The sequence below is a fragment of the Microcaecilia unicolor genome, chromosome 1 (genome assembly GCF_901765095.1).
Source record: "Microcaecilia unicolor chromosome 1, aMicUni1.1, whole genome shotgun sequence".
NCBI classification, from domain to species: domain Eukaryota; kingdom Metazoa; phylum Chordata; class Amphibia; order Gymnophiona; family Siphonopidae; genus Microcaecilia; species Microcaecilia unicolor.
This window is the reverse complement of record NC_044031.1, coordinates 420,501,904-420,527,296: the sequence shown is the minus strand read 5'-3', so window position 1 is coordinate 420,527,296 and position 25,393 is coordinate 420,501,904. Positions and strand designations below refer to the sequence as shown.

Here is a 25,393-nt window from a genome sequence, read left to right as displayed (position 1 = left end):
TTCTCATGTTTAGGACAGGGGAGAAAAGCGCAGGTGTAGATGTAATTCTTAGAAAAACCAGGGATGGCAGCCTTCACACGAAGCCCAGAACCACAAAAATGTAAATGTAATCACTTAAAGAGTTTTCAAGAGTAGTACTCTGAGCATGAGTGGGGCTACGTACATCTAAGTCATCACACTGGGACACCCCATTTGTCTTCTTTTCACAGAACACAACAATCACCATTTTTTCATATGATTTTTATGAGTGAAAGCATTATGTTTAAAACTAGGGGTGTCTGGCTCGACATTTAGGAGATTGGTTTTTGAGGCAGGAAGATTATACCTCGATTCAGGTAGAGACAGAATTCTTTTCCTCTTGGCGGTTTAGATTTCTCTTGCAAGCACCAGGGTAAGAGCTTCCTATGACCACACGAGGCAGAGTTTTGTTGACACCCTTGTGGGAATAATGGTAGGTCTTTACTGCTTATTGGGATGTTACTTCTCAAGTCTCAGCTTTCTTGCCTATTCAAAGGAATGCTGGGTTTTGCCCAGGGTTTGAAAATGTAATCTTTAGAAAGTGGGAAGATTTAGGTATTATGAGGCTTGAACATGTATTACACCCTGATGGAGCCATCTCACATTACAGGCTTTGGGAGAGGGCACTTTAGTTCAAATAGCTAATATCTTTGTTTATCATCAATTGCATTATTATGTTGCATCCTTGGATGGCACTGCTTTGGCTGCTGGTCATATTGAGAGGTTACACAGCAAAGATATTTACCTGTAGCAGGAATTCTCCAAGGAGAGCAGGACTTATATTCTCACAACTGGGTAATGCGGTCCTGCATTGCCCAGTGCTTATGACAAACCTAACAGAGTTTTGTGGAGCGCAAGACATGCTCCACGTATGCGTAAGTGCCTTCCTGCCCACAGCAGCAGAAGCACGGTTACCGCAGTTACATGCTACAGCGTAAAAAAAGGAAAAAATAGGAGACAACTCCAAGGGGAGGTGGGAGGGTTTGTAAGAATATAAGGCCTGCTGTTCTCGGAGAATACCTGCTACAGGTAAGTATCTTCGCTTTCACCGAGGACAAGCAGGCCATTAAATTCTCACAATTAGGATATTCCTAGCATCCAGGCTCACTGAAAACAATAAACATTGGACAACTGGGCCTCGCAAAGGCAAGGACACAACTCAGATCAGCCTGAAACTATATACAAAATAAGTGAGAGTGCAGCCTAGAACAAAATAAAATGGGCCTAGTGGGGTGGAGTTGAATTCTAGACCCCAAACAGATTCTGCAACACTGTCTACCTGAACCAACTGTCATGTCGGGTATCCTGCTCAAGGCAGTAATGAGATGTGAATGTGTGGACTGAAGACCATGTCGCCGCCTTACAAATTTCTTCAATTAAGGCTGACCTCAACTGGGCTACTGACGCAACCATCGCTCTGACATTGTGAGCCTTGACATGCCAGGGCATAACTGAAAGAAATGCAATCTGCCAGGTAATTAGAGATTGTGCATTTCCCCATCCTGTTGGGATCAAAAGAAATAAAAAGCTGGGCAGACTATCTGTGGGACCTAGTCCTCTCCATGTAATAGGCTAATGCTCGGCTGCAGTCAAGGTGTGCAGTCCAAGGTGTGCAAGGTGCTCTCGCCAGGATGGGCATGAGGTTGGGAAAAGAATATTGGCAAGACAACTGACTGGTTCAGATGGAACTCCGACACAACCTTAGGTAGGAATTTAGGATGTGTGCAGAGAACTATTCTATTTTGATGAAATTTAGTATAAGGTGCATCCGCTACTAGAGACTGAAGCTCATCGATTCTACCAGTTGAAGTAACAGCCATCAAGAAAATGACCTTCCAGGTCAAGCATTTCAGATGACAGAAATCAAGTGGCTCGAAAGGAGCTTTCATCAGCTGGGTGAGACTGAAGGTTGAAACGCAGAAGAGATGCCTCATTTGTATGATGAGTCAGTAAACACTGCAATCTTCACAGTTCTTCGGAGGATAATTCCAGAAGAGGAGGAAACCAGATGTGCCCTGGCCAGTAAGGAGCAATCAAAATCATGTTCCCGTGGTCTCGCTTGAGTTTCAGCAAAGTCTTCCCCACAAGAGGACCGGGAGGATACGCATACAGAAGATCTGTTCCCTAATGCAGAAGGAAGGCATCCGACGCTAGACTGTCATGAGCCTGAAGTCTGGAACAGAATTGAGGGACATTGTGATTCAGTGGAGTGTCAAAGAGATCCTCCGAGAAGGTGCCCAAAGCTCGGAAGATCTTGCAGGCAATGTCCATGATGAGAGAGACACTTGTGTGGTTGTATAACTCTTGCTCAGCCTGTCGGCCAGACTGTTATTTTTGCCCGCCAGATAAGTGGCCCAAAGGAACATGTCATGTCAGTGAACCCAGCGCCACATCTGGAAGGCCTCCTGACACAGAGGGCATGATCCTGTGCCCCCGTTTGTTGGTGTAATACATGGCAACCTGGTTGTCTGAGTGAGTACAATTTGGTGAGATAGCCGATTTCTGAAAAACGTTAGAGCATTCCAGATCACCTGGGGCTCCAAAAGGTTGATCTGAAAACCTGTTTCCTGGATGGACCAGGCTCCTTGAGTGTGAAGCCCATCCACATGAGCTCCCCAACCCAGGAGAGATGCGTCCATCGTCAGAACATTTTGAGGCTGAGAAATTTGGAATGGTAGTCCCAGAGTCAAATTGGATTGAATGGTCCACCACAACAGAGAGTGAACAAGCTCTGGAGACAAACAGACGACATCATCTAGATCTGCTGTAGCTTGGCACCACTGGGAGGCTAGGTTCTATTGGGCTGATCTCATGTGAAGGCATGCCATGGGTGTCACAAACTGTGGAAGCCATGTGGCCTAACAGCCTCAACATCTGCTGAGCCATGACCTGCTGAGAGGCTCAAACCCGAGAAGCCAGAGCAACTAGAGTGTCCACTCTGGTTCCTGAGAGAAAGGTTCAAACCTTGATCAAGAATCCAATGAATTCCAATTGCTAAGCAGGGTGAAGATGGGACTTGGGGTAGTTAAAAACGAACCCTAGTAGTACTAGCACCCGAATAGTCCTCTGCATGGACTCCTGAGCACAGTCCTCTGATGTGCTCTTTACCAGCCAATTGTCGAGGTAAGGGAACACATGCACCCGCAGCCTGCGTAGAAACACTGCAACTACTGCTACGCAATTGGTAAAGATCCTGGATGCTGATGAGAGGCCAAAAGTCAACATGCGGTACTGGAAGTGGTGTGTTCCCAGCCGAAACCGAAGATACTTTCGGTAGGCTGGAAGTATTGGGATGTGTTTATATGCATCCTTTTAAGTCCAGAGAGCATAGCCAATCGTGTTGCTGAATCATGGTAAGAAAGGTGCTAACGGAAACCATCCTGAATTTTTCTTTGACCAGGAATTTGATCAGGGCCCTTAGGTCTAGGATGGGACACATCCCCCGTCTTCTTTTGCATGAAAAGTACCTGGAATAGAATCCCTGACCTTCTTCCCCTGGTGGAACAGGCTCGACCGCACAGGCCTTCAGAAGGACGTAGAGTTCCTCTGCAAGTACCTGCTCATGCTGAGAGCTGAAGAAATGAGGTCTCGGTGGGCAATTTGAAGGTTTTCAAAGTCAGCTTATTGCACACCCGAGACAGACTATTTGGAGAACCCACCAGCTGGAGGTTATAAGGGGGCCACCTTTCGTAGAAAAACTTCAGATTTCCTCTGACCGGCAGGTCATCCGGTATGGGCACTTTGACCTTAGGCACACACTGTTGACCAGAAGGAGCACGTTGGGATTGAGCCTGAGCAGGCTGGCAAGAGCAGGGGGCGTACTTACATCTCTGGGGGTAGTAGGCACCCCTCCTCGACTTGCCAAAACACTTCCTAGATGAGGAGGCTGATGCAGAAGGCACCCAGCAGGAGAGAGAAGAGATGGTATCAGTGTGCTTCTTGATTTGGTCAGCAACCTCTTCAACATTCTCTCTAAAAATGTTATCCCCCAGCATGGGGCATCCGCTAACCTCTGCTGAACCAACTGTTCCAAGTCAGATACATGCAGCCATGAGAGTCTGAACATTGCTATACTCTGAGCAGAGATCCTGGATGCCATGCCAAAGGTGTTGTAGGTGCCCCTGGACAAGAACTTACAACATGCCTTCTGCTGCTTGGCCAACTGGTACACCAACTCGGCCATACTGATACCTGGAAGATCTTCTTCCCAAAAGAGTCCAAGGTCCTAGCTTCTCTGCCAGGAGGAACAGAGGCATATTCTCTAGAACTCCTGGCTCTCTTGAGAGTGGATTCCACCACCATGGAATTGTGAGGCAACTGGGGCCTATCAAAACCAGGTGTGCTATAGATCCGATACATCATATCGATCTTCATGGGCAGGACTGGGACCGACAGAGGTGACTCCCAATTCCTATCAAGGACTTCCTAGAGTACCTTGTGGACAGGGACAGTCACAGCCTCCCTAGGAGGAGACTCATAGTCCAGGACCTCGAGCATCCTCATGTCACCTCAAGGTTGGGTTTGACACTGGCCAGTCCTGGGGGCCCTGCCCAGCAGTTGGCATCGAGACAGGTGGAGACACACTCGATGCACTACTGCTCCCAGTGTACATGGGTCTTGAAGCAGCTATGTGGACTGATGCTCTCAATGCCGGTGCAGTCTTCAACGTCAATACTGATGTCGAGGACTGGAACCTGGCCCCTAAAAATCTTCTCGTGTTGAGTCTCTCTAGACACCCGAGTCCTCCTCTTCATTCAAAGACAAAGGACACTGTTAGCAGGGCTATGGTCAGGCCCTAAACACTGAAGACACCAAATGAGTGTCTTTACCAGAAATGGTCCAATTGCACAGGGCACAGCGCTTAAAGCCACTGGGAACTTTAGTGGACATGGATGGAAAAACTTCTGCAGCCAAATCAAAAGACGCGATGGTGCCTGAAAAAGGGCGAGGCACCAGAAAAAAGGCAAGGGAAAAAGCCAGCTGGAGTCAAGGCCTAAACACGGCCTAAGACATGAAAAAATAAAGTAAACCTAAAAATGGGAAAAAAAGAAATAAGAGAGTACGGGGAAGAACAGAACCGAAACCTGATATCAGGCACAGCGGAAAACAGGTGAAAAATCTCAAAAGGCATGAAAAAGAAGCTCTTCCAGACCAGGAGTGAAGAGAAAAACTACAGATGCAGCTTCTCCACATCACGGTAGAAAAACAACTGCGGTAACTGTGCTGTTTTGACGGGTGGGAAGGCACTCGCACATGCATGGTGGAGTGTGTCTTGTGCTCCACAAAGCTCTGTTAAGCTGGTCATAAGCTCCGGACCAAGCAATGCGGGACCGCGTAACCCAATTGTGAGAATGGCCTGCTTGTCCTAGAAGAATCTTTTTTCTGTTTGGAGGACAGGGACCATCCGTCTGTCTTGATGCTTCACAAAGCCCTTTTACAGATCTCCCCTCAGATATCTAAGCTGCATCTACAGGTTAAATGGGCAGCAGAGTTATACAGATCACCTGCCTCCGTGGATTTTGTTAAGTTGGTTACCCCACATCCCACAATTGACAATTGTGGCTGAATTGCGGTAATGTCAGTTCTGAATACTGTATAGGCTCTATTTTACCCAGACCCAGCTGTTTCACATGGGTGGCATTGATACTCATCTGTGTCGGAAAAGCAATCTCTCTCATAACTCTTTTTTTTTTTTTTATGCCTGCTGGGACTGTCTTATAGTACGCCTTTTTTAGATTCAGATAGTCCATTACTTGGAATGTTTTTTGAACTGAGTCATTCCTTTACCAGCAGCTGGCTTTTTGCTGGATAGCCATGAAGCTTTCCCTCTGAAGAGCGGGGAATGCTGTCTTCTTATCCACAAGGCGGAATAATTGGATAAGTAATCCATTCTGACGGCATGGACCATGCCTGACTCCCTATCACATTTGGGTTGGCGGAGTATGTTTCATATGCACAAGTTACGCGTGGGGGTGTCCTTAAAGGCAGAAAAAATAGTTTATCTATTTTGGACCCTTTTATCTTCTCTTTCTCAAGGCTTCTAGTTTTATTTTGAACTCACTTTAACAATACTTTTTGGCTATCTGGACTCTTTGCGTTGGGGGGCTCCTGCTTTTCTGGGTTTTTTTGTTTGGTTGTTTGAGGGGGGGTTGAGGTGGATGGCGGGGTCTAGGGTAGGTTTCCCTTGTCTGTTAAGGTGAGCTTCTGTGTGACATGGGGCTATAAAAACAAAGGTCACTCTCCTTTCTATGTTCTCCTGTACTCAGCTTACCTAATTTTCAGATTGGCTGTCCAACTTTCATCTTTCTTTTTATACTTAGGGGATGGAGGGAATGGGGTTGAATGTTTGAGTTGGTGTGCATCTTGTGTTTTTGCTTCTCTTCATGTCATTTGATTTGTATATTTAAGTTTATCTTGCCTGACCAGTTTCACTTTACTGCATTTTGGGAGTTGGGATGGGGGGGGGGGGGGGTGAGGGGATTATTTAGGGTTGTGCTGGTTTAGCTAATATATACCTCTGACTCCTAGCTGGTTTTATTGTTTGCTTATTGTCACTGTTTTCTTCAATTTAAAAATAAAAAACCTGAGGGGGAGAGGAATCGCATCTAGATCACCTGTGTTTCACTCTTCTCTTATTAGCTAGCTTTTTCATTAATTATTTTACAGTTTCCTTCTATATCTTGAGCTTGACATGACAGAATTGGGAAGCAACTGCTTGCCCTGGGATTTGTAGCATGGAATGTTGCAACAATTTGGGTTTCTGTCAGGTACTTGTGACCTGGCATGGTCACTGATTGGAAAACAAGATACTGGGCTAGAGGGCCCATTGGTCTGACCCAGTATGGCTACTTTTATGTTCTTATGAACTGCTATGTCATGTGCTGCCGGTAAAAAATATTACCACTGACCTATCTGATTTCACATCAGCTATTTTTCTACTCATGTCTCAGAAAAAGAAAACTTCCAGGTTTCTGTTCCTCCAATAACATTTCTTGACATATTTTGGATTTGCTGTAATAGGGATCTTTGTTGCTATCAAAAGCAAAAGGAAAAACTCTTCAGCTGCCTAGGTATGTCATTAGAGGCATCAATCCCCAAGCATCCTGGAGCTGCACCAGAAACCTTGAATGCTTTCCTACTGAGTAAACATCTGCTACCCTTGATGTACAGAATCAATAGATGCAATCACACCCAATGCATGCAAAGAATTCTGCTGCACTGGCATTAAGGAACCCTGATGCCACGTGTTGAGTGAAGGTGAGGAAGCATCATCATTGGTATAGAATGCCAGGAACAAAAAGATCAAATTAGCCACAACCCCTCCTCTGAAGCATCCACATAAAGGAAAGCTCATTTTTCTCTACATCTGGGGATGCAAAAGTCTTCAAGGGCTGGACATTAGACCATCAGTACAACTCAAGAGACACAAGAGAGTACAATCTGTCCTCCTGCTCCCCAAACACCATTGGTTTCAACACTCTGGATGAGGACAGGACAGAAAGGTCCTGGAGATACTGTCATGTTGCAAGAATCAGTGCTTCAGCACCATCTGGATGTACATCAATACTGAGAAAAGCTCAGCCAATCCTGGTCAAGAGATCAATGCCAAGTCATTTAAGGACAGTGGCACTGAGAGCGGACACTCCAATATCCATCTTCACTGAGGCACCAGTCTGCATCAGAGTCTAAACCCCAACAGACAAAGTTAACCTCACAGAGGCCTTGTTTACTAGCCAAGATTACTCATAGACCTCTCCTGTAGAACAGATTTTGATACAGACTGTACGTAGTTCTGGGAGTTTACTTACAGATCTGAAGATCACTCTGATCAGGAGTCATTTACTGGTCCATAATCAAACCCCTCCCCTCCACAAAAAAAGAGAACGTCTCCAATAGAGTACCAGAACGGTACAGTATAGGGGGTGAAGTGCTTCAGTGTACGAAAGAAGAGCGGGACTTGGGGGTGATTGTGTCTGATGACCTTAAAGCTTCCAAACAGGTAGAAAAGGTGACGGTCAAAGCCAGAAGGGTGCATGGGTGCATAAAAAGAGGGATGACCAGCAGGAAAAAGGAGGTGATAGTGCTATTGTATAAGTCTCTGGTGAGGCCCCATTGAAAGTACTGTGTGCAGTTCTGGAGACAGCACCTATGAAAAAATATAAACAGAATGGAGTCGGTCCAGAGGGCAGCTACAAAATTAGTAAGCAGTCTGGAACACAAAAAAATATAGGGACAGACCTATGAACCTCAACATGTATACGCTGGAAGAGAGGAGGTAAAGAGGAGACATGATAGAGACATTTAAATATCTCAAGGGCTTTTATGTACAGGAAGTGAGCCTTTTTCAACTGAAGGAGAGCTCTAAAAAGAGGGGGCATACGATGAAGTTAAGAGAGAATAGGTTTAGGAGTAATCTAAAAAAGTATTATTTCACGGAAAGGATGGTGGAGGCATGGAATGGCCTCCCGATGGAGGTTGTGGAGTCGAGGACTGTGCCAGAATTTAAAAAGGCATGGGATAAACAAGTGGGATCACTTAGGAAAAGGTAGAGTTAGGGGTTACAGAGGATGGGCAGACTGGATGGACCATAAGGCCTTTATCTGCCATCATGTTTCTATGTTTCTAAGACCATTCCATTTAAGTTAGAAATTGAGATAGAATCCAGGGTAGAAATTTTAGACATCTTCTACATTTCTCAATCCCAGCTGAGGAAGATATAATAGGGACGTGCAGAATAGAATATGAGACACCCCTCTCTGTGCAACCTGTGAAGAAGACGGCTGACTACAGAGTCCAGAAGGCTCCAAGATTTAAGAACAGCAGTTCCCATAATGGTCAGTGACAGTCAAATCCACTGTCAAGAAACCAAACAGCAAAGGATCCACTCACTAGTATGGTCCCTGGAAAAATGCTCATTCCTTGGATCTTCTTGAAAGGAAAATGTACTAAAAAGCTATGCTCACCTGTCACACATCTTTGTCAGCTCCTTATGGTCTAGCATATGGGAAACATTCTAGAAAAGGAATAAGGTTTATCTGAGTTTCTTCTGCAGGAGACGTGATAATTATAGGATACCAGTGGACATGGAAAAGAGCAGAAAATATGTGGTCAGGCAGACTTACAATGTTTTCAAGATGGCATTGAGAGCTTCTGCCCTTGGTGTCGCCACCCACAGAATCTCGGGACTATAAGCTTTGAAATTCAGATATGATGTGCAGAAAAATCTTACCTACATATCCTGCAAAGAAGAATCTCATCAGAAATAAGGTCAAGAAGTCAGTAGAGCAGATTCAGACTCTCTCTGCAGCCACTTATGATCTACTCTCCACATAATCCAGGAGGTACTTGACAGTGGAGCATGAAGAAGACACTTTCAGCCACCAAAAAGGATTTATCCTATACCTCATTGATCCCAACACCAACAGGGGCCTCAACCTCACAGATAGAAAAATGGCCCAAAAGCCACAGCCAGCTTGCAACTAAAACCTAAGATGAGCTGTAACTGAACTCAAGCACAGACAGTATTCCAGTATCTGTTCTGAACAATCTTCCTATTGAGGGAAAGTTAAAGGTCAACAAAAATTTTTGTCCCTGTATAACCACAGACACTAGGGCTGCCAGCATAATTCACAAAGCATACAGACTATGCCTATGGAATCCCTACTAGATTGCTCACTAAGGATATCACTGTAGAACTCTAAGCATGAAAATGTACTTTTTAAAGGAACTCCCCTTCCTCGTACAGAACAATGAAGTTGAACTATTTCCACGAGAGGAAAGAGCAGAGATTTTACTCCAAGTATTTCCTGATCAAAAAACACAGGACTCCATTCCATACTACAATTAAATAAAGTGCACAAATTCCTTGTGAAAAAAAAGGCGTTCAAGATGGTTTCACAAAATATATTAATCGCTTTTCTCCAGAAAAGGAAACTGGCTACATTTCCTGGTTCTAAAGGAAGCATGTACCCACACAGAGGTGTACCTCAGTCCCAGGAAGTCAGATTTGTAATAAGGAAACGCGTCCAGTATAATGTTCTATCCTTTGGCTTAGTGTCAGTACCATATATGTTCATAAAATGTCTATTAGGGGAGCATATTTTCATATATGGATGAGTGGCTGGTCAAGAGCACATCTTGGTAATTAGCCATAGAATAAGCGAGCACAACCAACCAGGTCCTGGAGTCACAGATTACTCCAAATCTCACCCAAGCTCATCACAGTTGGATTTTATAGGAGCTGAGATTACACACGACTCAGGCAAAAGCCTTTCTTGCACAAAAATGGATTGCTCCCTTGTTATAAAGACAATCAGCACATGATAACATAGAACATGTCAAGATTGTACAGTAGAAGCAATGGAATCTCAAAGTTAAATATAATCTCAGAGGAAGAAAGAGAAAGCTTATAATATTTCAAAAAAAAAAAAAAAACTTTCTGCAATATAAGCTAACAATACCTTCAATATCAAACACCATTTGATGGAGGACAAAAATACTCAAGGGGAAAAGCCTCAGAACCCTTCCTCTACTTTCTGTATTTCAGACGAAACAATAGTAGGAATACAATGGGTAAGATTACTTCACAGGCATTAAAAAAATCCTTGAGAATGTTTTTTTTTTAAAGCTCCAATCGAACCAGCTTTTATGGATCCAAAAAACTTTCAAACTTAACTTAAAGCTGCTTCCACTCAGAAACACACACCAACTGTGGCCAAAGTTTTGCCAAGAGAGTTGTCAAGGTGTAATATGTGTCTCAGCTTTGCACCTTGACAGCTCACTTGGCAAAACTCTGGCCACAGTTGGTGCATGTTCTGAGTGGAAGCAGCTTTAAGTTTGAAAGTTTATATTCAAGTCACTTTTTTTTGTTTGGATCCATAAAAGTTTATTTGTTGCATTTGTACCCCACATTTTCCCACCTATTTGCAGGCTCATTGTGGCTTACATAGTACCGCCAAAGGCGTTTGCCCAGTCGGTGGATAACAAATACAAAGTTGTATAGTGATCGAATGAGGTATAAGTGGAGGGTCGGAATGGATGAAGATTGCGTGATGTCCTGTTCGATCATAGTCATGCTGTGTTGGTAGGTGAAGAGGGTTACGTGGGGTCGTTGGAGTAGGCCTTTTTGAAGAGGTAGGTTTTTAGTGATTTCCTGAAGTTCAAGTGGTCGTGGATTGTTTTCACGGCTTTTGGGAGCTCATTCCATAGTTGTGCGCTTATGTAGGAGAAGCCAGCTGCGTAAGTTGTTTTGTATTTCAGTCCTTTGCAAGTTGGTTCGAATGGAGCTTTAACAAAATCATTCTCAAGGAGTTTTTTACTCCTGTGAAGTAATCTTACTCATTATATTCCTACCATTGTTTCAAGCGGAGGAAGGGTTCTGTGGGGTTTTTTTCCCCTTGAGTATTTTTTACCCCATCGAACAGTGTTTGATATTGAAAGCATTGTTAGCTTATATTGCAGAAAGCATTTTTGGAAATATTGGAAGCAAAGGAATCTTAACATTTAACACTTCTCAATATGAAACAAGTCCAAGGAACCTTACACTCTCAATGGATTTAGGTCACTCAGACCTTCCAAGACTCCAAGTCACCAAACAGTTCAGGGACTGTCCTGGTGGTTGATTCAACCAAATCTAACCAGGGGCAGCTCTTTTAAAAATTCCTCCAACGCAAATTGTACTAACCATGGAGAAGTCCAAATTGGGCTGAGAAGCCTCTGATTTGCTCAAGAAAATCTTCCATCAGATAAACTGATACAGAATGTTCTAAAGGCTTTCAGAGATCAGTTCTCCAATAAAATCACCGTAATCCAGGCAATCATATAGCTATGATCTACATGAACAAGTAGAGATGAACAGGATCATACCTCTCATGCTGGGATACTGTCAAGATGTAAAAACCTGTATCATCTTACACAATATCACCCGCAGACTCACATACTTGGCAGACAAAAACATACCAGTGGACAAACTGTTGAGTCCTACAACTACACAAATGGTCCATGGGAAGAGGGTTAACAAACCAGGAATTATGCCAGAGGGGAACACCAACTGCATCTGCTGTGAATTCAGAGACTGAAAATTTCCATCCCTCCTTGTCACCACAGGTAAAAGAACCTGTGCTGCAAAAGGACAAGGCAGACAGGCAATTATTATACATGAATTATAGCAGATTAAGAATGTGGCAGGCCATGCAAATTTTGGAGGTTGAAAAGGGGTCTTTGTTACCAAAATTGTTGGAACATGTGCTTTAAATGATTTCTGCAACTCCCTATGCATTCAAAAGTATTCGCACTGGCCCTGATATTGAAAATGTAAACACCCAGGAAACACTACTAGCCATTTAAACAAACTGTCCAGGGCTAAGCGGCAATATTCAGTGGCACTTAACCAGACATTGCCAGTGCATATTGCCTCTTAATAGCGATGTTAGAGGAGGGCTGGTGGGAGTTTGGGCAGAGCACCTACATAGTTTATTAGCGGTAATATTCAGCCCTCTAACCAGCTAGGAACCCGCATAAAATGTTAGACAGAAAAAAGGCTGTCCTAACTTTATGTAGTTAAGGTAACTGGGCATCAGACTGCATATTGGCCAGTGCCCCGTTACCTTCCAGATAGTGGCTCCAGCTGCTCTCTCCTATCTTGATCCTCCTCCCTACTCCTCGGAATGAAAACAATCCCCAACTAACCCATGTATTTATCCCTTTGTTTTTATTATATATATGCTTTTAACTAGTCGGTTGGCTGTCCTTTTTAGGTTTTTAACTTTTTCTATTGGTTCTAACACATGTGGTTTCTCTATTATGTTTTTGGGAGCTGTGTTTTTTTTTTTTTTAATACTATGCTTGATTTATGTACATTTTGGAACCTTGTTAAGGAGGATACAAAGCAGGAGTCAATTTTCTCATAATTATGTTTTTCATCAATTCCACTACTGCTTTCTGTTATAAAAGTGTTGCAATTTTCTGGAGAATATGAATCTAAAATTCTTTATATTTATGTATATCAAATGTAGATGTGTACATACCTCCGATACAAACATATTGCCAAAGCATGGCCATATCAACTTGTTAAGATTAAAAATGACAAATATTTTGGATATTTGTGTGTACTGGATGTAGAATAAAGGTTACTTGTTTGATTTTTACCTGCAATACATTATTTGGAATAGTGGATCTTTTGCTGTTTCCTTTGCTCAGGCTTGTTTGCAGAGGTTGTGTCTGTTTTATCTTTGTGCACGGTCTATCTACAATAACAGATGCACTTGAAGAAAAAATAATCATTTTCATGTTTCATGGTTATTTGAAGCAAGGTATACAAAATAAAGTACAAGAAGTCTATACAAAGGAGAAAAAATATGCAATTACACACTGAATAGCTACATAAGTCAAGCTACAAGCTCTCACCTGATTTTATAGTGTGTTTTCATGTGCTCTTTAAGTTGCAGTGATGTTTCAAATACTTTCTTACAAGCTTTGCAGCTGTAGATTTTGCTGCCAGTCAGCTCCTGACGATGTTCTTCCATATGTAAGGAGAGCTGACTCTGCAGAGTGAACTCGTCCCCGCATTCTGAACAGATAAGATTCTAAAGAAAATAAGACCATTGCTTAGGTTCATATTCACTTAAATAAAAGCTATCATTCAACAAGGCACCAAGACCCCTATGGCAAAATACTACAATGTTACAAAGTGTTAACTGGAATAAAGTAACAGGCAATTTATAATAAGTAATAAAGTATACCAACCATATAAAACAACTGTAGTAAAGGTTTCAGGGCCTTACTGTAAATATACAAGACTATACACCTTCTTCTGATCTCGATCTTACCCATCTCTTCCAGAATGCCTTGCCTGCCATTCATCACCTCCTAACCATAGCCTCACTACTCTTCCAGCTAAACCCCATGTCTTGGTAGACAGCATAAGCTGTTCTGGTCCTAATTTCCACATCAGCTCTTCCTAGCAAAGATGACCAACTCAAACATCACCAGTGATTAAACAGTTCAGCCTAGATGTCAAAATATGCTGGGTGATACTAGATTTAATAATTTGACTTTCCAAATCCAAACTCAAGGCAATTTATAATCAGATATATTCTCTCTCCCAGAGGACTTACAGTATAAGAGGGCTATTAACTAAATAGTGCATTCGTATGCTATTTTACTATGGGAAAATTTACCATGGGAGTCGCTCGCAGTCATTACCACAGGTTATTGAATACTTTTGGTAAATGTGTATTTGCATTGCTAACAAGAATATCATACACCCTTGTCTGCAGAAAAGCAAATATAGTCTCCCTACCAAACCACTTTAAAATCTGAAGACAACTTTCCAATTCCCCCCTCCCCCATACATACCTCCACCATCCAATCCAGTAAAAATCAAAAATACTACTACTAGCAGCAAGAAAGGCACCACTTTGGACACAGCCACAAATTGGGGAGAAGTAATAAGGGATGCTCCTGCCTCCAACTATCATGAGGGACACAGAGGTATATGAAAGGAAGGTATCGGTGGGCAAGTCCTGAACTTCTTGGGGGGGGAGGGGATATTTTTCTTTCAATGGATTGTAGGGTGTAGGGCAGAGAGCACTGGTGTTCTCTACAGATTTTAAAAGTGGGGTGGGGTAGGGTTTGGGAAGCCTGCAATTTTTCTTTTATATTCTTATTTTTCTAAGCATCTGAGTGTTGTGACTTTTTTTTTAAGCTGTAATGATCTCTCTGTTGCTCACAAAAGCAGCTACCCGTACATTTGTGGACCAATGCTCCCAACAGAAACTTAACACTGCAAGGTACCATTAACTTTCAATGAACACAACAGATTGCCAAGTTAATGCAACCTGTGTTATTAATTCTGCATAATAATTAGCAGCTTTGCATACATCTACTACACACTTTCTAGCTCATTATTATTTAACACACATTGAAATAAAACAAAACAAATATTATTTTGTTTTAGTGGTATCATTAGCAAAAAAGGTATTGACATAAAATAGCTTAGTAAACAGGAACCCATGTTTTGTACCTGAGGCAATGGAGTAAAGTGACTTGCTGATGGTCATAAGGAAAGTCACTGGAAAAAGCAGGATGTAACCCTACATAAATATTGCCACACTGGGACAGACCAAAGGTCCATCAAGCCCATGTCCTGCCCATTTTATGCTTCATATCCCAGAAATAAGCAGTGGATTTTCCCCAAGTCAATTTAATAATAGTCTATGGACTTTTCATTTAGGAAGCTGTCCAGACCTTTTTTAAACCATGCTAAGCTAACAGCATTCACCACATTCTCCGGCAACGAATTCCAGAGTTTAATTATACGCTGAATGAAGAAAGTTTCTACAATTTGTATTAAATTTACTACTTTGTAGCTTCATCGTATGCCCCCTAGTCCTAGTATTTTTGATAAGAGTAAACAAATGATTCACGTCTACTCGTTGCACTCCACTCATTATTTTATAGACCCATATCATATCTCCCCTCTGCCATCTTTTCTCCAAGCTTAAGAGCACTAGATGCTTCAGCCTTTCCTCACAGGGAAGTCGTCCCATCCCCTTTATCATTCTCTTCGCCCTTCCTTGTACCTTTTGTAAAGCGAATGCTACATACCTGTAGAAGGTATTCTCCGAGGACAGCAGGCTGATTGTTCTCACCGATGGGTGACGTCCACGGCAGCCCCTCCAATCGGAACACTTTCTAGCAAAGTCCTTTGCTAGTCCTCGCGCGCCGATGCGCACCGCGCATGCGCGGCCGTCTTCCCGCCCGAACCGGCTCGTGCCGGCCAGTCTCATATGTAGCAAGACAAAGAGAAGGGAAGACACAACTCCAAAGGGGAGGCGGGCGGGTTTGTGAGAACAATCAGCCTGCTGTCCTCGGAGAATACCTTCTACAGGTATGTAGCATTCGCTTTCTCCGAGGACAAGCAGGCTGCTTGTTCTCACTGATGGGGTATCCCTAGCCCCCAGGCTCACTCAAACAACAACCATGGTCAATTGGGCCTCGCAACGGCGAGGACATAACTGAGATTGACCTAAAAAATTTACCAACTAACTGAGAGTGCAGCCTGGAACAGAACAAACATGGGCCTAGGGGGGTGGAGTTGGATTCTAAACCCCGAACAGATTCTGAAGCACTGACTGCCCGAACCGACTGTCATGTCGGGTATCCTGCTGCAGGCAGTAATGAGATGTGAATGTGTGGACAGATGACCACGTCGCAGCTTTGCAAATCTCTTCAATAGTGGCTGACTTCAAGTGGGTTACCGACGCTGCCATGGCTCTAACATTATGAGCCGTGACATGACCCTCAAGAGCCAGCCCAGCCTGGGCGTAAGTGAAGGAAATGCAATCTGCTAGCCAATTGGATATGGTGCGTTTTCCCACAGCCACTCCCCTCCTGTTGGGATCAAAAGAAACAAACAATTGGGCGGACTGTCTGTTGGGCTGTGTCCGCTCCAGATAGAAGACCAATGCTCTCTTGCAGTCCAATGTGTGCAGCTGACGTTCAGCAGGGCAGGAATGAGGACGGGGAAAGAATGTTGGCAAGACAATTAACTGGTTCAGATGGAACTCCGACACAACCTTCGGCAAGAACTTAGGGTGAGTGCGGAGGACTACTCTGTTGTGATGAAATTTGGTGTAAGGGGCCTGGGCTACCAGGGCCTGAAGCTCACTGACTCTACGAGCTGAAGTAACTGCCACCAAGAAAATGACCTTCCAGGTCAAGTACTTCAGATGGCAGGAATTCAGTGGCTCAAAAGGAAGTTTCATCAGCTGGGTGAGAACGACATTGAGATCCCATGACACTGTAGGAGGCTTGACAGGGGGCTTTGACAAAAGCAAACCTCTCATGAAGCGAACAACTAAAGGCTGTCCTGAGATCGGCTTACCTTCCACACGGTAATGGTATGCACTGATTGCACTAAGGTGAACCCTTACAGAGTTGGTCTTGAGACCAGACTCAGACAAGTGCAGAAGGTATTCAAGCAGGGTCTGTGTAGGACAAGAGCGAGGATCTAGGGCCTTGCTGTCACACCAGACGGCAAACCTCCTCCATAGAAAGAAGTAACTCCTCTTAGTGGAATCTTTCCTGGAAGCAAGCAAGATGCGGGAGACACCCTCTGACAGACCCAAAGAGGCAAAGTCTACGCTCTCAACATCCAGGCCGTGAGAGCCAGGGACCGGAGGTTGGGATGCAGAAGAGCCCCTTCGTCCTGTGTGATGAGGGTCGGAAAACACTCCAATCTCCACGGTTTTTCGGAGGACAACTCCAGAAGAAGAGGGAACCAGATCTGACACGGCCAAAAAGGAGCAATCAAAATCATGGTGCCTCGGTCTTGCTTGAGTTTCAACAAAGTCTTCCCCACCAGAGGTATGGGAGGATAAGCATACAGCAGACCCTCCCCCCAGTCCAGGAGGAAGGCATCCGATGCCAGTCTGCCGTGGGCCTGAAGCCTGGAACAGAACTGAGGGACTTTGTGGTTGGCTCGAGATGCAAAGAGATCTACCAAGGGGGTGCCCCACACCTGGAAGATCTGTCGCACTACACGGGAATTGAGCGACCACTCGTGAGGTTGCATAATCCTGCTCAACCTGTCGGCCAGACTGTTGTTTACGCCTGCCAGATATGTGGCTTGGAGCACCATGCCGTGACGGCGAGCCCAGAGCCACATGCTGACGGCTTCCTGACACAGGGGGCGAGATCCGGTGCCCCCCTGCTTGTTGACATAGTACATGGCAACCTGGTTGTCTGTCTGAATTTGGATAATTTGGTGGGACAGCCGATCTCTGAAAGCCTTCAGAGCGTTCCAGACCGCTCGTAACTCCAGGGGATTGATCTGTAGATCGCGTTCCTGGAGGGACCAGCTTCCTTGGGTGTGAAGCCCATCGACATGAGCTCCCCACCCAGGAGAGACGAATCCGTGGTCAGCACTTTTTGTGGCTGAGGAATTTGGAAAGGACGTCCCAGAGTCAAATTGGACCAAATCGTCCACCAATACAGGGATTTGAGAAAACTCGTGGACAGGTGGATCACGTCTTCTAGATCCCCAGCAGCCTGAAACCACTGGGAAGCTAGGGTCCATTGAGCAGATCTCATGTGAAGGCGGGCCATGGGAGTCACATGAACTGTGGAGGCCATGTGGCCCAGCAATCTCAACATCTGCCGAGCTGTGATCTGCTAGGACGCTCGCACCCGCGAGACGAGGGACAACAAGTTGTTGGCTCTCGATTCTGGGAGATAGGCGCGAGCCGTCCGAGAATCCAGCAGAGCTCCTATGAATTCGAGTTTCTGCACTGGGAGAAGATGGGACTTTGGATAATTTATCACAAACCCCAGTAGCTCCAGGAGGCGAATAGTCATCTGCATGGACTGCAGGGCTCCCGCCTCGGATGTGTTCTTCACCAGCCAATCGTCGAGATATGGGAACACGTGTACTCCCAGTCTGCGAAGTGCCGCTGCTACTACAGCCAAGCACTTCGTGAACACTCTGGGCGCAGAGGCGAGCCCAAAGGGTAGCACACAGTACTGGAAGTGACGTGTGCCCAGCTGAAATCGCAGATACTGTCTGTGAGCTGGCAGTATCGGGATGTGAGTGTAGGCCTCCTTCAAGTCCAGAGAGCATAGCCAATCGTTTTCCTGAATCATGGGAAGAAGGGTGCCCAGGGAAAGCATCCTGAACTTTTCTTTGACCAGATATTTGTTCAGGGCCCTTAGGTCTAGGATGGGACGCATCCCCCCTGTTTTCTTTTCCACAAGGAAGTACCTGGAATAGAATCCCAGCCCTTCTTGCCCGGATGGCACGGGCTCGACCGCATTGGCGCTGAGAAGGGCGGAGAGTTCCTCTGCAAGTACCTGCTTGTGTTGGAAGCTGTAAGACTGAGCTCCCGGTGGACAATTTGGAGGTTTTGAGGTCAAATTGAGGGTGTATCCCTGCCGGACTATTTGGAGAACCCACTGATCGGAGGTTATGAGAGGCCACCTTAGGTGAAAAGCTTTCAACCTCCCTCCGACTGGCAGGTCGCCCGGCACTGACACTTGTATGTCGGCTATGCTCTGCTGGAGCCAGTCAAAAGCTCGTCCCTTGCTTTTGCTGGGGAGCCGAGGGGCCTTGCTGAGGCGCACGCTGCTGACGAGAGCGAGCGCACTGGGGCTTAGCCTGGGCCGTAGGCTGTCGAGAAGGAGGATTGTACCTACGCTTGCCAGAAGAGTAGGGAACAGTCTTCCTTCCCCCAAAAAATCTTCTACCTGTAGAGGTAGAGGCTGAAGGCTGCCGGCGGGAGAACTTGTCGAATGCGGTGTCCCGCTGGTGGAGCTGCTCTACCACCTGTTCGACTTTTTCTCCAAAAATATTATCCGCATGGCAAGGCGAATCCGCAATCCGCTGCTGGATTCTATTCTCCAGGTCGGAGGCACGCAGCCATGAGAGTCTGCGCATCACCACACCTTGAGCAGCGGCCCTGGACGCAACATCAAAGGTGTCATACACCCCTCTGGCCAGGAATTTTCTGCACGCCTTCAGCTGCCTGACCACCTCCTGAAATGGCTTGGCTTGCTCAGGGGGGAGCTTGTCCACCAAGCCCGCCAACTGCCGCACATTGTTCCGCATGTGTATGCTCGTGTAGAGCTGGTAGGACTGAATCTTGGCCACGAGCATAGAAGAATGGTAGGCCTTCCTCCCAAAGGAGTCCAAGGTTCTAGAGTCCTTGCCCGGGGGCGCCGAAGCATGCTCCCTAGAACTCTTGGCCTTCTTTAGGGCCAAATCCACAACTCCAGAGTCATGAGGCAACTGAGTGCGCATCAGCTCTGGGTCCCCATGGATCCGGTACTGGGACTCGATCTTCTTGGGAATGTGGGGATTACTTAGAGGCTTGGTCCAGTTCGCCAGCAATGTCTTTTTTAGGACATGATGCATGGGTACTGTGGACGCTTCCTTAGGTGGAGAAGGATAGTCCAGGAGCTCAAACATTTCAGCCCTGGGCTCGTCCTCCACAACCACCGGGAAGGGGATGGCCGTAGACATCTCCCGGACAAAGAAAGCGAAAGACAGACTCTCAGGAGGAGAAAGCTGTCTTTCAGGAGAGGGAGTGGGATCAGAAGGAAGACCCTCAGACTCCTCGTCAGAGAAATATCTGATGTCTTCTTCTTCTTCCCACGAGGCCTCACCATCGGTGTCAGACACAAGTTCACGGACCTGTGTCTGCAACCATGCCCGGCTCGACTCCGTGGAACCACGGCCACGGTGGGAGCGTCGAGAGGTAGACTCCCTCGCCCGCACCGGCGAAGCTCCCTCCACCAACGTAGTCGGGGAGCCTTCCTGGGAGGCTACCGCACTCGGTACCGCAAGCGGTACCGATGTGGGAGACCTCACCCCGGACAATGGGCCAGCCGGCGCCTCGCTCGACGGTACCGGTGGCGCAAGCACCCCGGGTACCGGAGGGGTAGGGCGCAACAGCTCTCCCAGAATCTCTGGGAGAATGGCCCGGAGGCTCTCGTGCAGAGCGGCTGTAGAAAAAGACATGGAAGCCGATGCAGGAGTCGATGTCAGAACCTGTTCCGGGCGTGGAGGCTGTTCCGGGCTGTCCAAAGGGGAGAGCATCGACACCTCTTAAACAGAGGGCGAGCGGTCCTCTCGGTGCCGATGCTTACTGGGTGCCGACTCCCTCGGCGACCCAGAGCTCTCGGTGCCGACACGGGAAGGGGACCGGTGACGATGCTTCTTCGATTTTTTGGACCGAAGCACGTCACCGGAGCTTCCCGGCACCGACGAGGAGGACGTAGAATCCAGCCGTCTCTTCCTCGGGGCCGAGGCCGAAGAGGGTCGGTCTCGGGGGGGGGGCTGTACCGCAGGAGCCCTCAGGGTAGGGGGAGACCCACCCGAAGGCTCACCGCCACCAGCAGGGGAATGGACAGCCCTCACCTGCACTCCAGACGAAGCACCACCGTCCGACGACATCAGCAGACGAGGAGGTCTCGATACCGCCGACGCAGCCCTCCGATGTCGCCCCGATGCAGAGGGCCAATGCCTCGATGCAATCGGGGGCGAGGATGAAGGTCTGGGCGCCGACGACGTCGAAGCAGTCGATACTCCCGGTGCCGATGCCGACGAAGAGCCCGAGAACAAAACGTTCCACTGGGCTAACCTCGCTACCTGAGTCCGCTTTTGCAAGAGAGAACACAGACTACAGGCCCGAGGGCGGTGCCCAGCCCCCAGACACTGAAGACACGACGCGTGCCTGTCAGTGAGCGAGATTACCCGGGCGCACTGGGTGCACTTCTTGAAGCCGCTGGAAGACTTCGATGTCATGGGCGGAAAAATCGCGCCGGCGAGATCAAAACTCGAAATGGCGAAAATGGCACCGCAAAAATAGGGGGAAGAAAAACTTCGACCGAGGCCTAAATAGGGCCTACCCCGACGACGAAAGAAAACTTACCGGGGCAAAACTAGAAGTACGGGAAGGGAGAAAACCAAAAGGTCTCCTTCCGACACCTTTTTTTTTTTTTTTTAAAGAACGAAGTCGATAAACGACGCGCAAGGTCAACTTTGGGGCGCGAACGGCGAAACACGACCGTACCGAGCGCGGACAAAAGAAGACTGGCTGGCACGAGCCGGTTCGGGCGGGAAGACGGCCGCGCATGCGCGGTGCGCATCGGCGCGCGAGGACTAGCAAAGGACTTTGCTAGAAAGTGTTCCGATTGGAGGGGCTGCCGTGGACGTCACCCATCAGTGAGAACAAGCAGCCTGCTTGTCCTCAGAGAATTCCACTATATGTTTTTTGAACATAATTTTCGAAGTGCGGTAACACCATGGACCGATACAAAGGCATTATAACATCCTCACTTTTGTTTTCCATTACTTTCCTAATAATACCTAACATTCTCGATTTTACAGATAAATTACATATTACTAACAATAGTTCCGCCCGCTCATTTTTCAATTCTATCAGTACTCTGGGATGAATACCATCCAGTCCAGGAGATTTGCTACTCTTCAATTTGTCAAATTGCCCCATTATATCCTCTAGTTTTATAAAGATTTCAGTTTCTCTGACTCGTCAGCTTTGAATACCATTTCTGGCACCGGTATCTCTCCCAAATCTTACTCGGTGAAGACCGAAGCAAAGAATTAATTTAATCTCTCCGCTATGGCTTTGTCTTCCCTGATCACCTCTTTTATCCTTCAGTCATCTAGCGGTTCAACCAATTCTTTTGCTAGCTTCTTGCTTTTAATATACCTAAAAACATTTTTTTACTGTGTGTTTTTGTCTCCAACGCAATCTTTTTTTCAAAGTCCCTCTTTGCCTTCCTTATCAGCACTTTGCATTTGACATGACATTCCTTATGCTGTTTCTTATTATTTTCAGTCCGTTCCATTTTCTGAAGGATTTTCTTTTAGCTCTAATAGCTTCCTTCACCTCACTTTTTAACCATGCCAGCTGTCGTTTGGTCTTCCTCCCTCCTTTTTTAATACACGGAATATATTTGGCCTGGGCTTCCAGGATGGTACTTTTGAACAGCATCCACACCTGATGTAAATTTTTGACCCTCGCAGCCTTGTTCTCATTTTATCATAGTCTCCTTTTTGAAAGTTAAACGCTAACATATTGGATTTCCTGTGTATACTTACTCCAAAGCTAATATCAAATCTGATCATATTATGATCACTGTTTTCAAGTAGCCCCATCACCATTACCTCCTGCACCAGATCATGCGCTCCACTATGGACTAGGTCTAGAATTTTTCCTTCTCTTGTCAGCTCCTGTACCAGCTACTCCATAAAGCAGTCCTTGATCTTGTCAAGGAATTTTACTTCCCTAGCATGCCCAGATGTTACATCTACCCAGTCATATTGGGGTAATTGTAATCACCCATTAATATTGTGTTGCCCAGTTTGTTAGCCTCCCTAATTCCCAGTAACATTTCTATATCCACCTGTTCATCCTGGCCTGGCGGACGGTAGTACATTCCTATCACCCTATATCCTTATCCTATTGCTCAAATCATTAGTTTGCCATTTGGTATCATATTACATCTCTTTTCAGATTTCTTGTTTGTTTTTCTTGTTATTTTGTGTGTTTTTCCATACAATTTCACCGTTTCCTCTTTAATGTACTTTATTGTGTTTTACATTTGCTAAATCCCTGTCATTTTAGGAAAAATATAAAACATAATTGTCACATCAACACTGATCTCTAAAAAGGCAGTCAATTCATAGTCACGTGTAGATAACATTCCTTAACCAATACAATTTGTAGACATGAAAATACATCAGTATTTAATTTATAAGACAGAATTTCTAAATTTGCAGTGCAACTTTAAATAAAATACGTATGTCCCTGAATACTTTACCCACAGACTTTAAATCAGTATTTAAAAGGAAAATATCTTTGCCTTTGAAAACAGACTCAGGTGTAACTCAAGAAAACTTAGGTGCATACTTTTAAGTGTACTCTCTCTGTCCTCAGCAACATGCATGTGTGCGGGGTAATTTTCAAAAGCTCAACTTCTGCATATAAACCCCTTCTTATGAACAGAAATGACTTTTGAAAACTGTCCTCCACCCTTTTTTTTTTTTCACAAATGAGCACAGCTTAGACCTTCAAAGGTTCATCTCATATTTGACATTACAAAGAAAATACTCCTTAGGGGAAATCTGAAATCAGAAGTATTATATGAAATGATTACCTCCTCCTTCTCATGAAGCATTATATGGGCTTTGAGACTGGCCACACGGGAGAATTTCTTATTGCACACAGGACACGTGGGATCTTCCACATTGTGAGTACATTTGTGAAGTGTCAAGTTAAAATCAATGTTGAATGACATGGGACACTGGTCACACCGGTGAGGCTATTTGGGAACAAGCAGAAAAAAAAACCCATATAAATGAAATGTATACATTTTCTATAGAAAATATGTCCAATACCTACAAGTAAACATAAATTGATTACCTTTAAAAGGTGATTTCCAATGACAAAAGGATTAATCAGGCACACAAGTGCATAATTTCACGGCAAAGCACTGGAATAGAACAGCTCTATCAGAGCTCAGTACTAGTATAAAGTCCTGCATATGGGTGACCCATCTTGCATGCAACAGTCACCTCACTCCCCGAGTTAGTTCCACAACTCAAGGACTACAGCTTCTGAAGAGCTGGAAGAGATTGTTTGTCTGACTGATCCTAAAAAGGAAAACATCTGAAACAGGCAAACATTTTCTGTTTACATGCAGGATTTAAAACAGGCACAGAAGTGGGAGACTCCCAAGATCAGGGCCACTCCACTGTATAGTTTATTTCCATTGCGAGGACCAGCACAATCAGATGATGGAGTGAGAGTTACACAATTCACAAAAGACAAATTGCACAGTACTACTTGACAAAAATACAGATTGATCATTGACTAGTACATACAGTTACGTGAAGGTGTGAAGCAAGGAACTATGTTTCAAGTTTCAGTTGCTCATCTAAGCGGTTTACAATCATCCAATATTATTTAAAACAGGGAGAAGATATAAAAATAGAAGATTAGAGAAAAAAATCATGGTAAAATTATGTCTTACCTGATAATTTTCTTTTCTTTAACACAGCAGATGAATCCAGGAACTAGTGGGTTAAGTCCGCCTACCAGCAGGTGGAGATAGAGATAAACAAACTAAAGGCAGTGATGTCAGACGGCCAGCTTCTTCCTCAGTTAGTATGTCATTCGTAAGTATTTGCCAAGGCCAAAAATATGAAACCAATAACAAACAGAAACCATCCTCACTATGAAAAACAGAGAACCAAATAAGAACTTCGAAATAACTGCAACTTTATCCAGAAATCGGAATCCTTTCCGTGTTCCCATATCTGTCTGAACTCTGCAAAAGAGAACCCGGAAGGAAAAAATAGCCACACTGCACGGAAAATGAAAAATCCGTCGGCTGACCTAGGGAGGGATCCTGGATTCATCTGCTGCATTAAAGGAAAGAAAATTATCAGGTAAGACATAATTTTACCTTCCTTGTCTCTTGCAGCAGATGAATCCAGGAGAATACTGAAGAGGCAGATGGAGCTAGCTGGCCATGAGGCACTATGGTTTTTCAGTGCTCTCTCTCTCCCCCTGCTGGTTTATGGACACAACCCACTCGTAATGGATTCATCTGCTTGATGACAAGGAAACTTTATACTTTATGGTCTTACCCAAAGATAAAGCCTTATTGGTCTGAGGTGCTCCACTTGCTAACTCAAATTACAGGATTGCAATATCCATTGACAGTGGAATCATGTCTCCTACATTTTCGCCCGCCGGGGATTCAGCCAGCGATGAATCGTCTGGAATCGGTCCTGTTGGTAGCGGGGAAAATTGTATTGGCAGCGGCTTGGAAGAACCCACTGCCACCC

General features: G+C 45.3%; 1 protein-coding gene across 1 annotated transcript in view; it reads right to left on the bottom strand.

Moving 5' to 3' along the window:
- Positions 1-25,393, bottom strand: part of ZNF236 (zinc finger protein 236) — a 502,799-nt gene that overhangs the window by 414,738 nt on the left and 62,668 nt on the right. Inside the window, exons 3-4 of the mRNA XM_030211824.1 lie at positions 23,698-23,862; positions 13,423-13,601 (exon numbers count right to left, since the gene is read on the bottom strand). Of these exons, the coding sequence (XP_030067684.1) occupies positions 13,423-13,601; positions 23,698-23,862 (344 nt within the window). The remainder of the gene's footprint in view (positions 1-13,422; positions 13,602-23,697; positions 23,863-25,393) is intronic.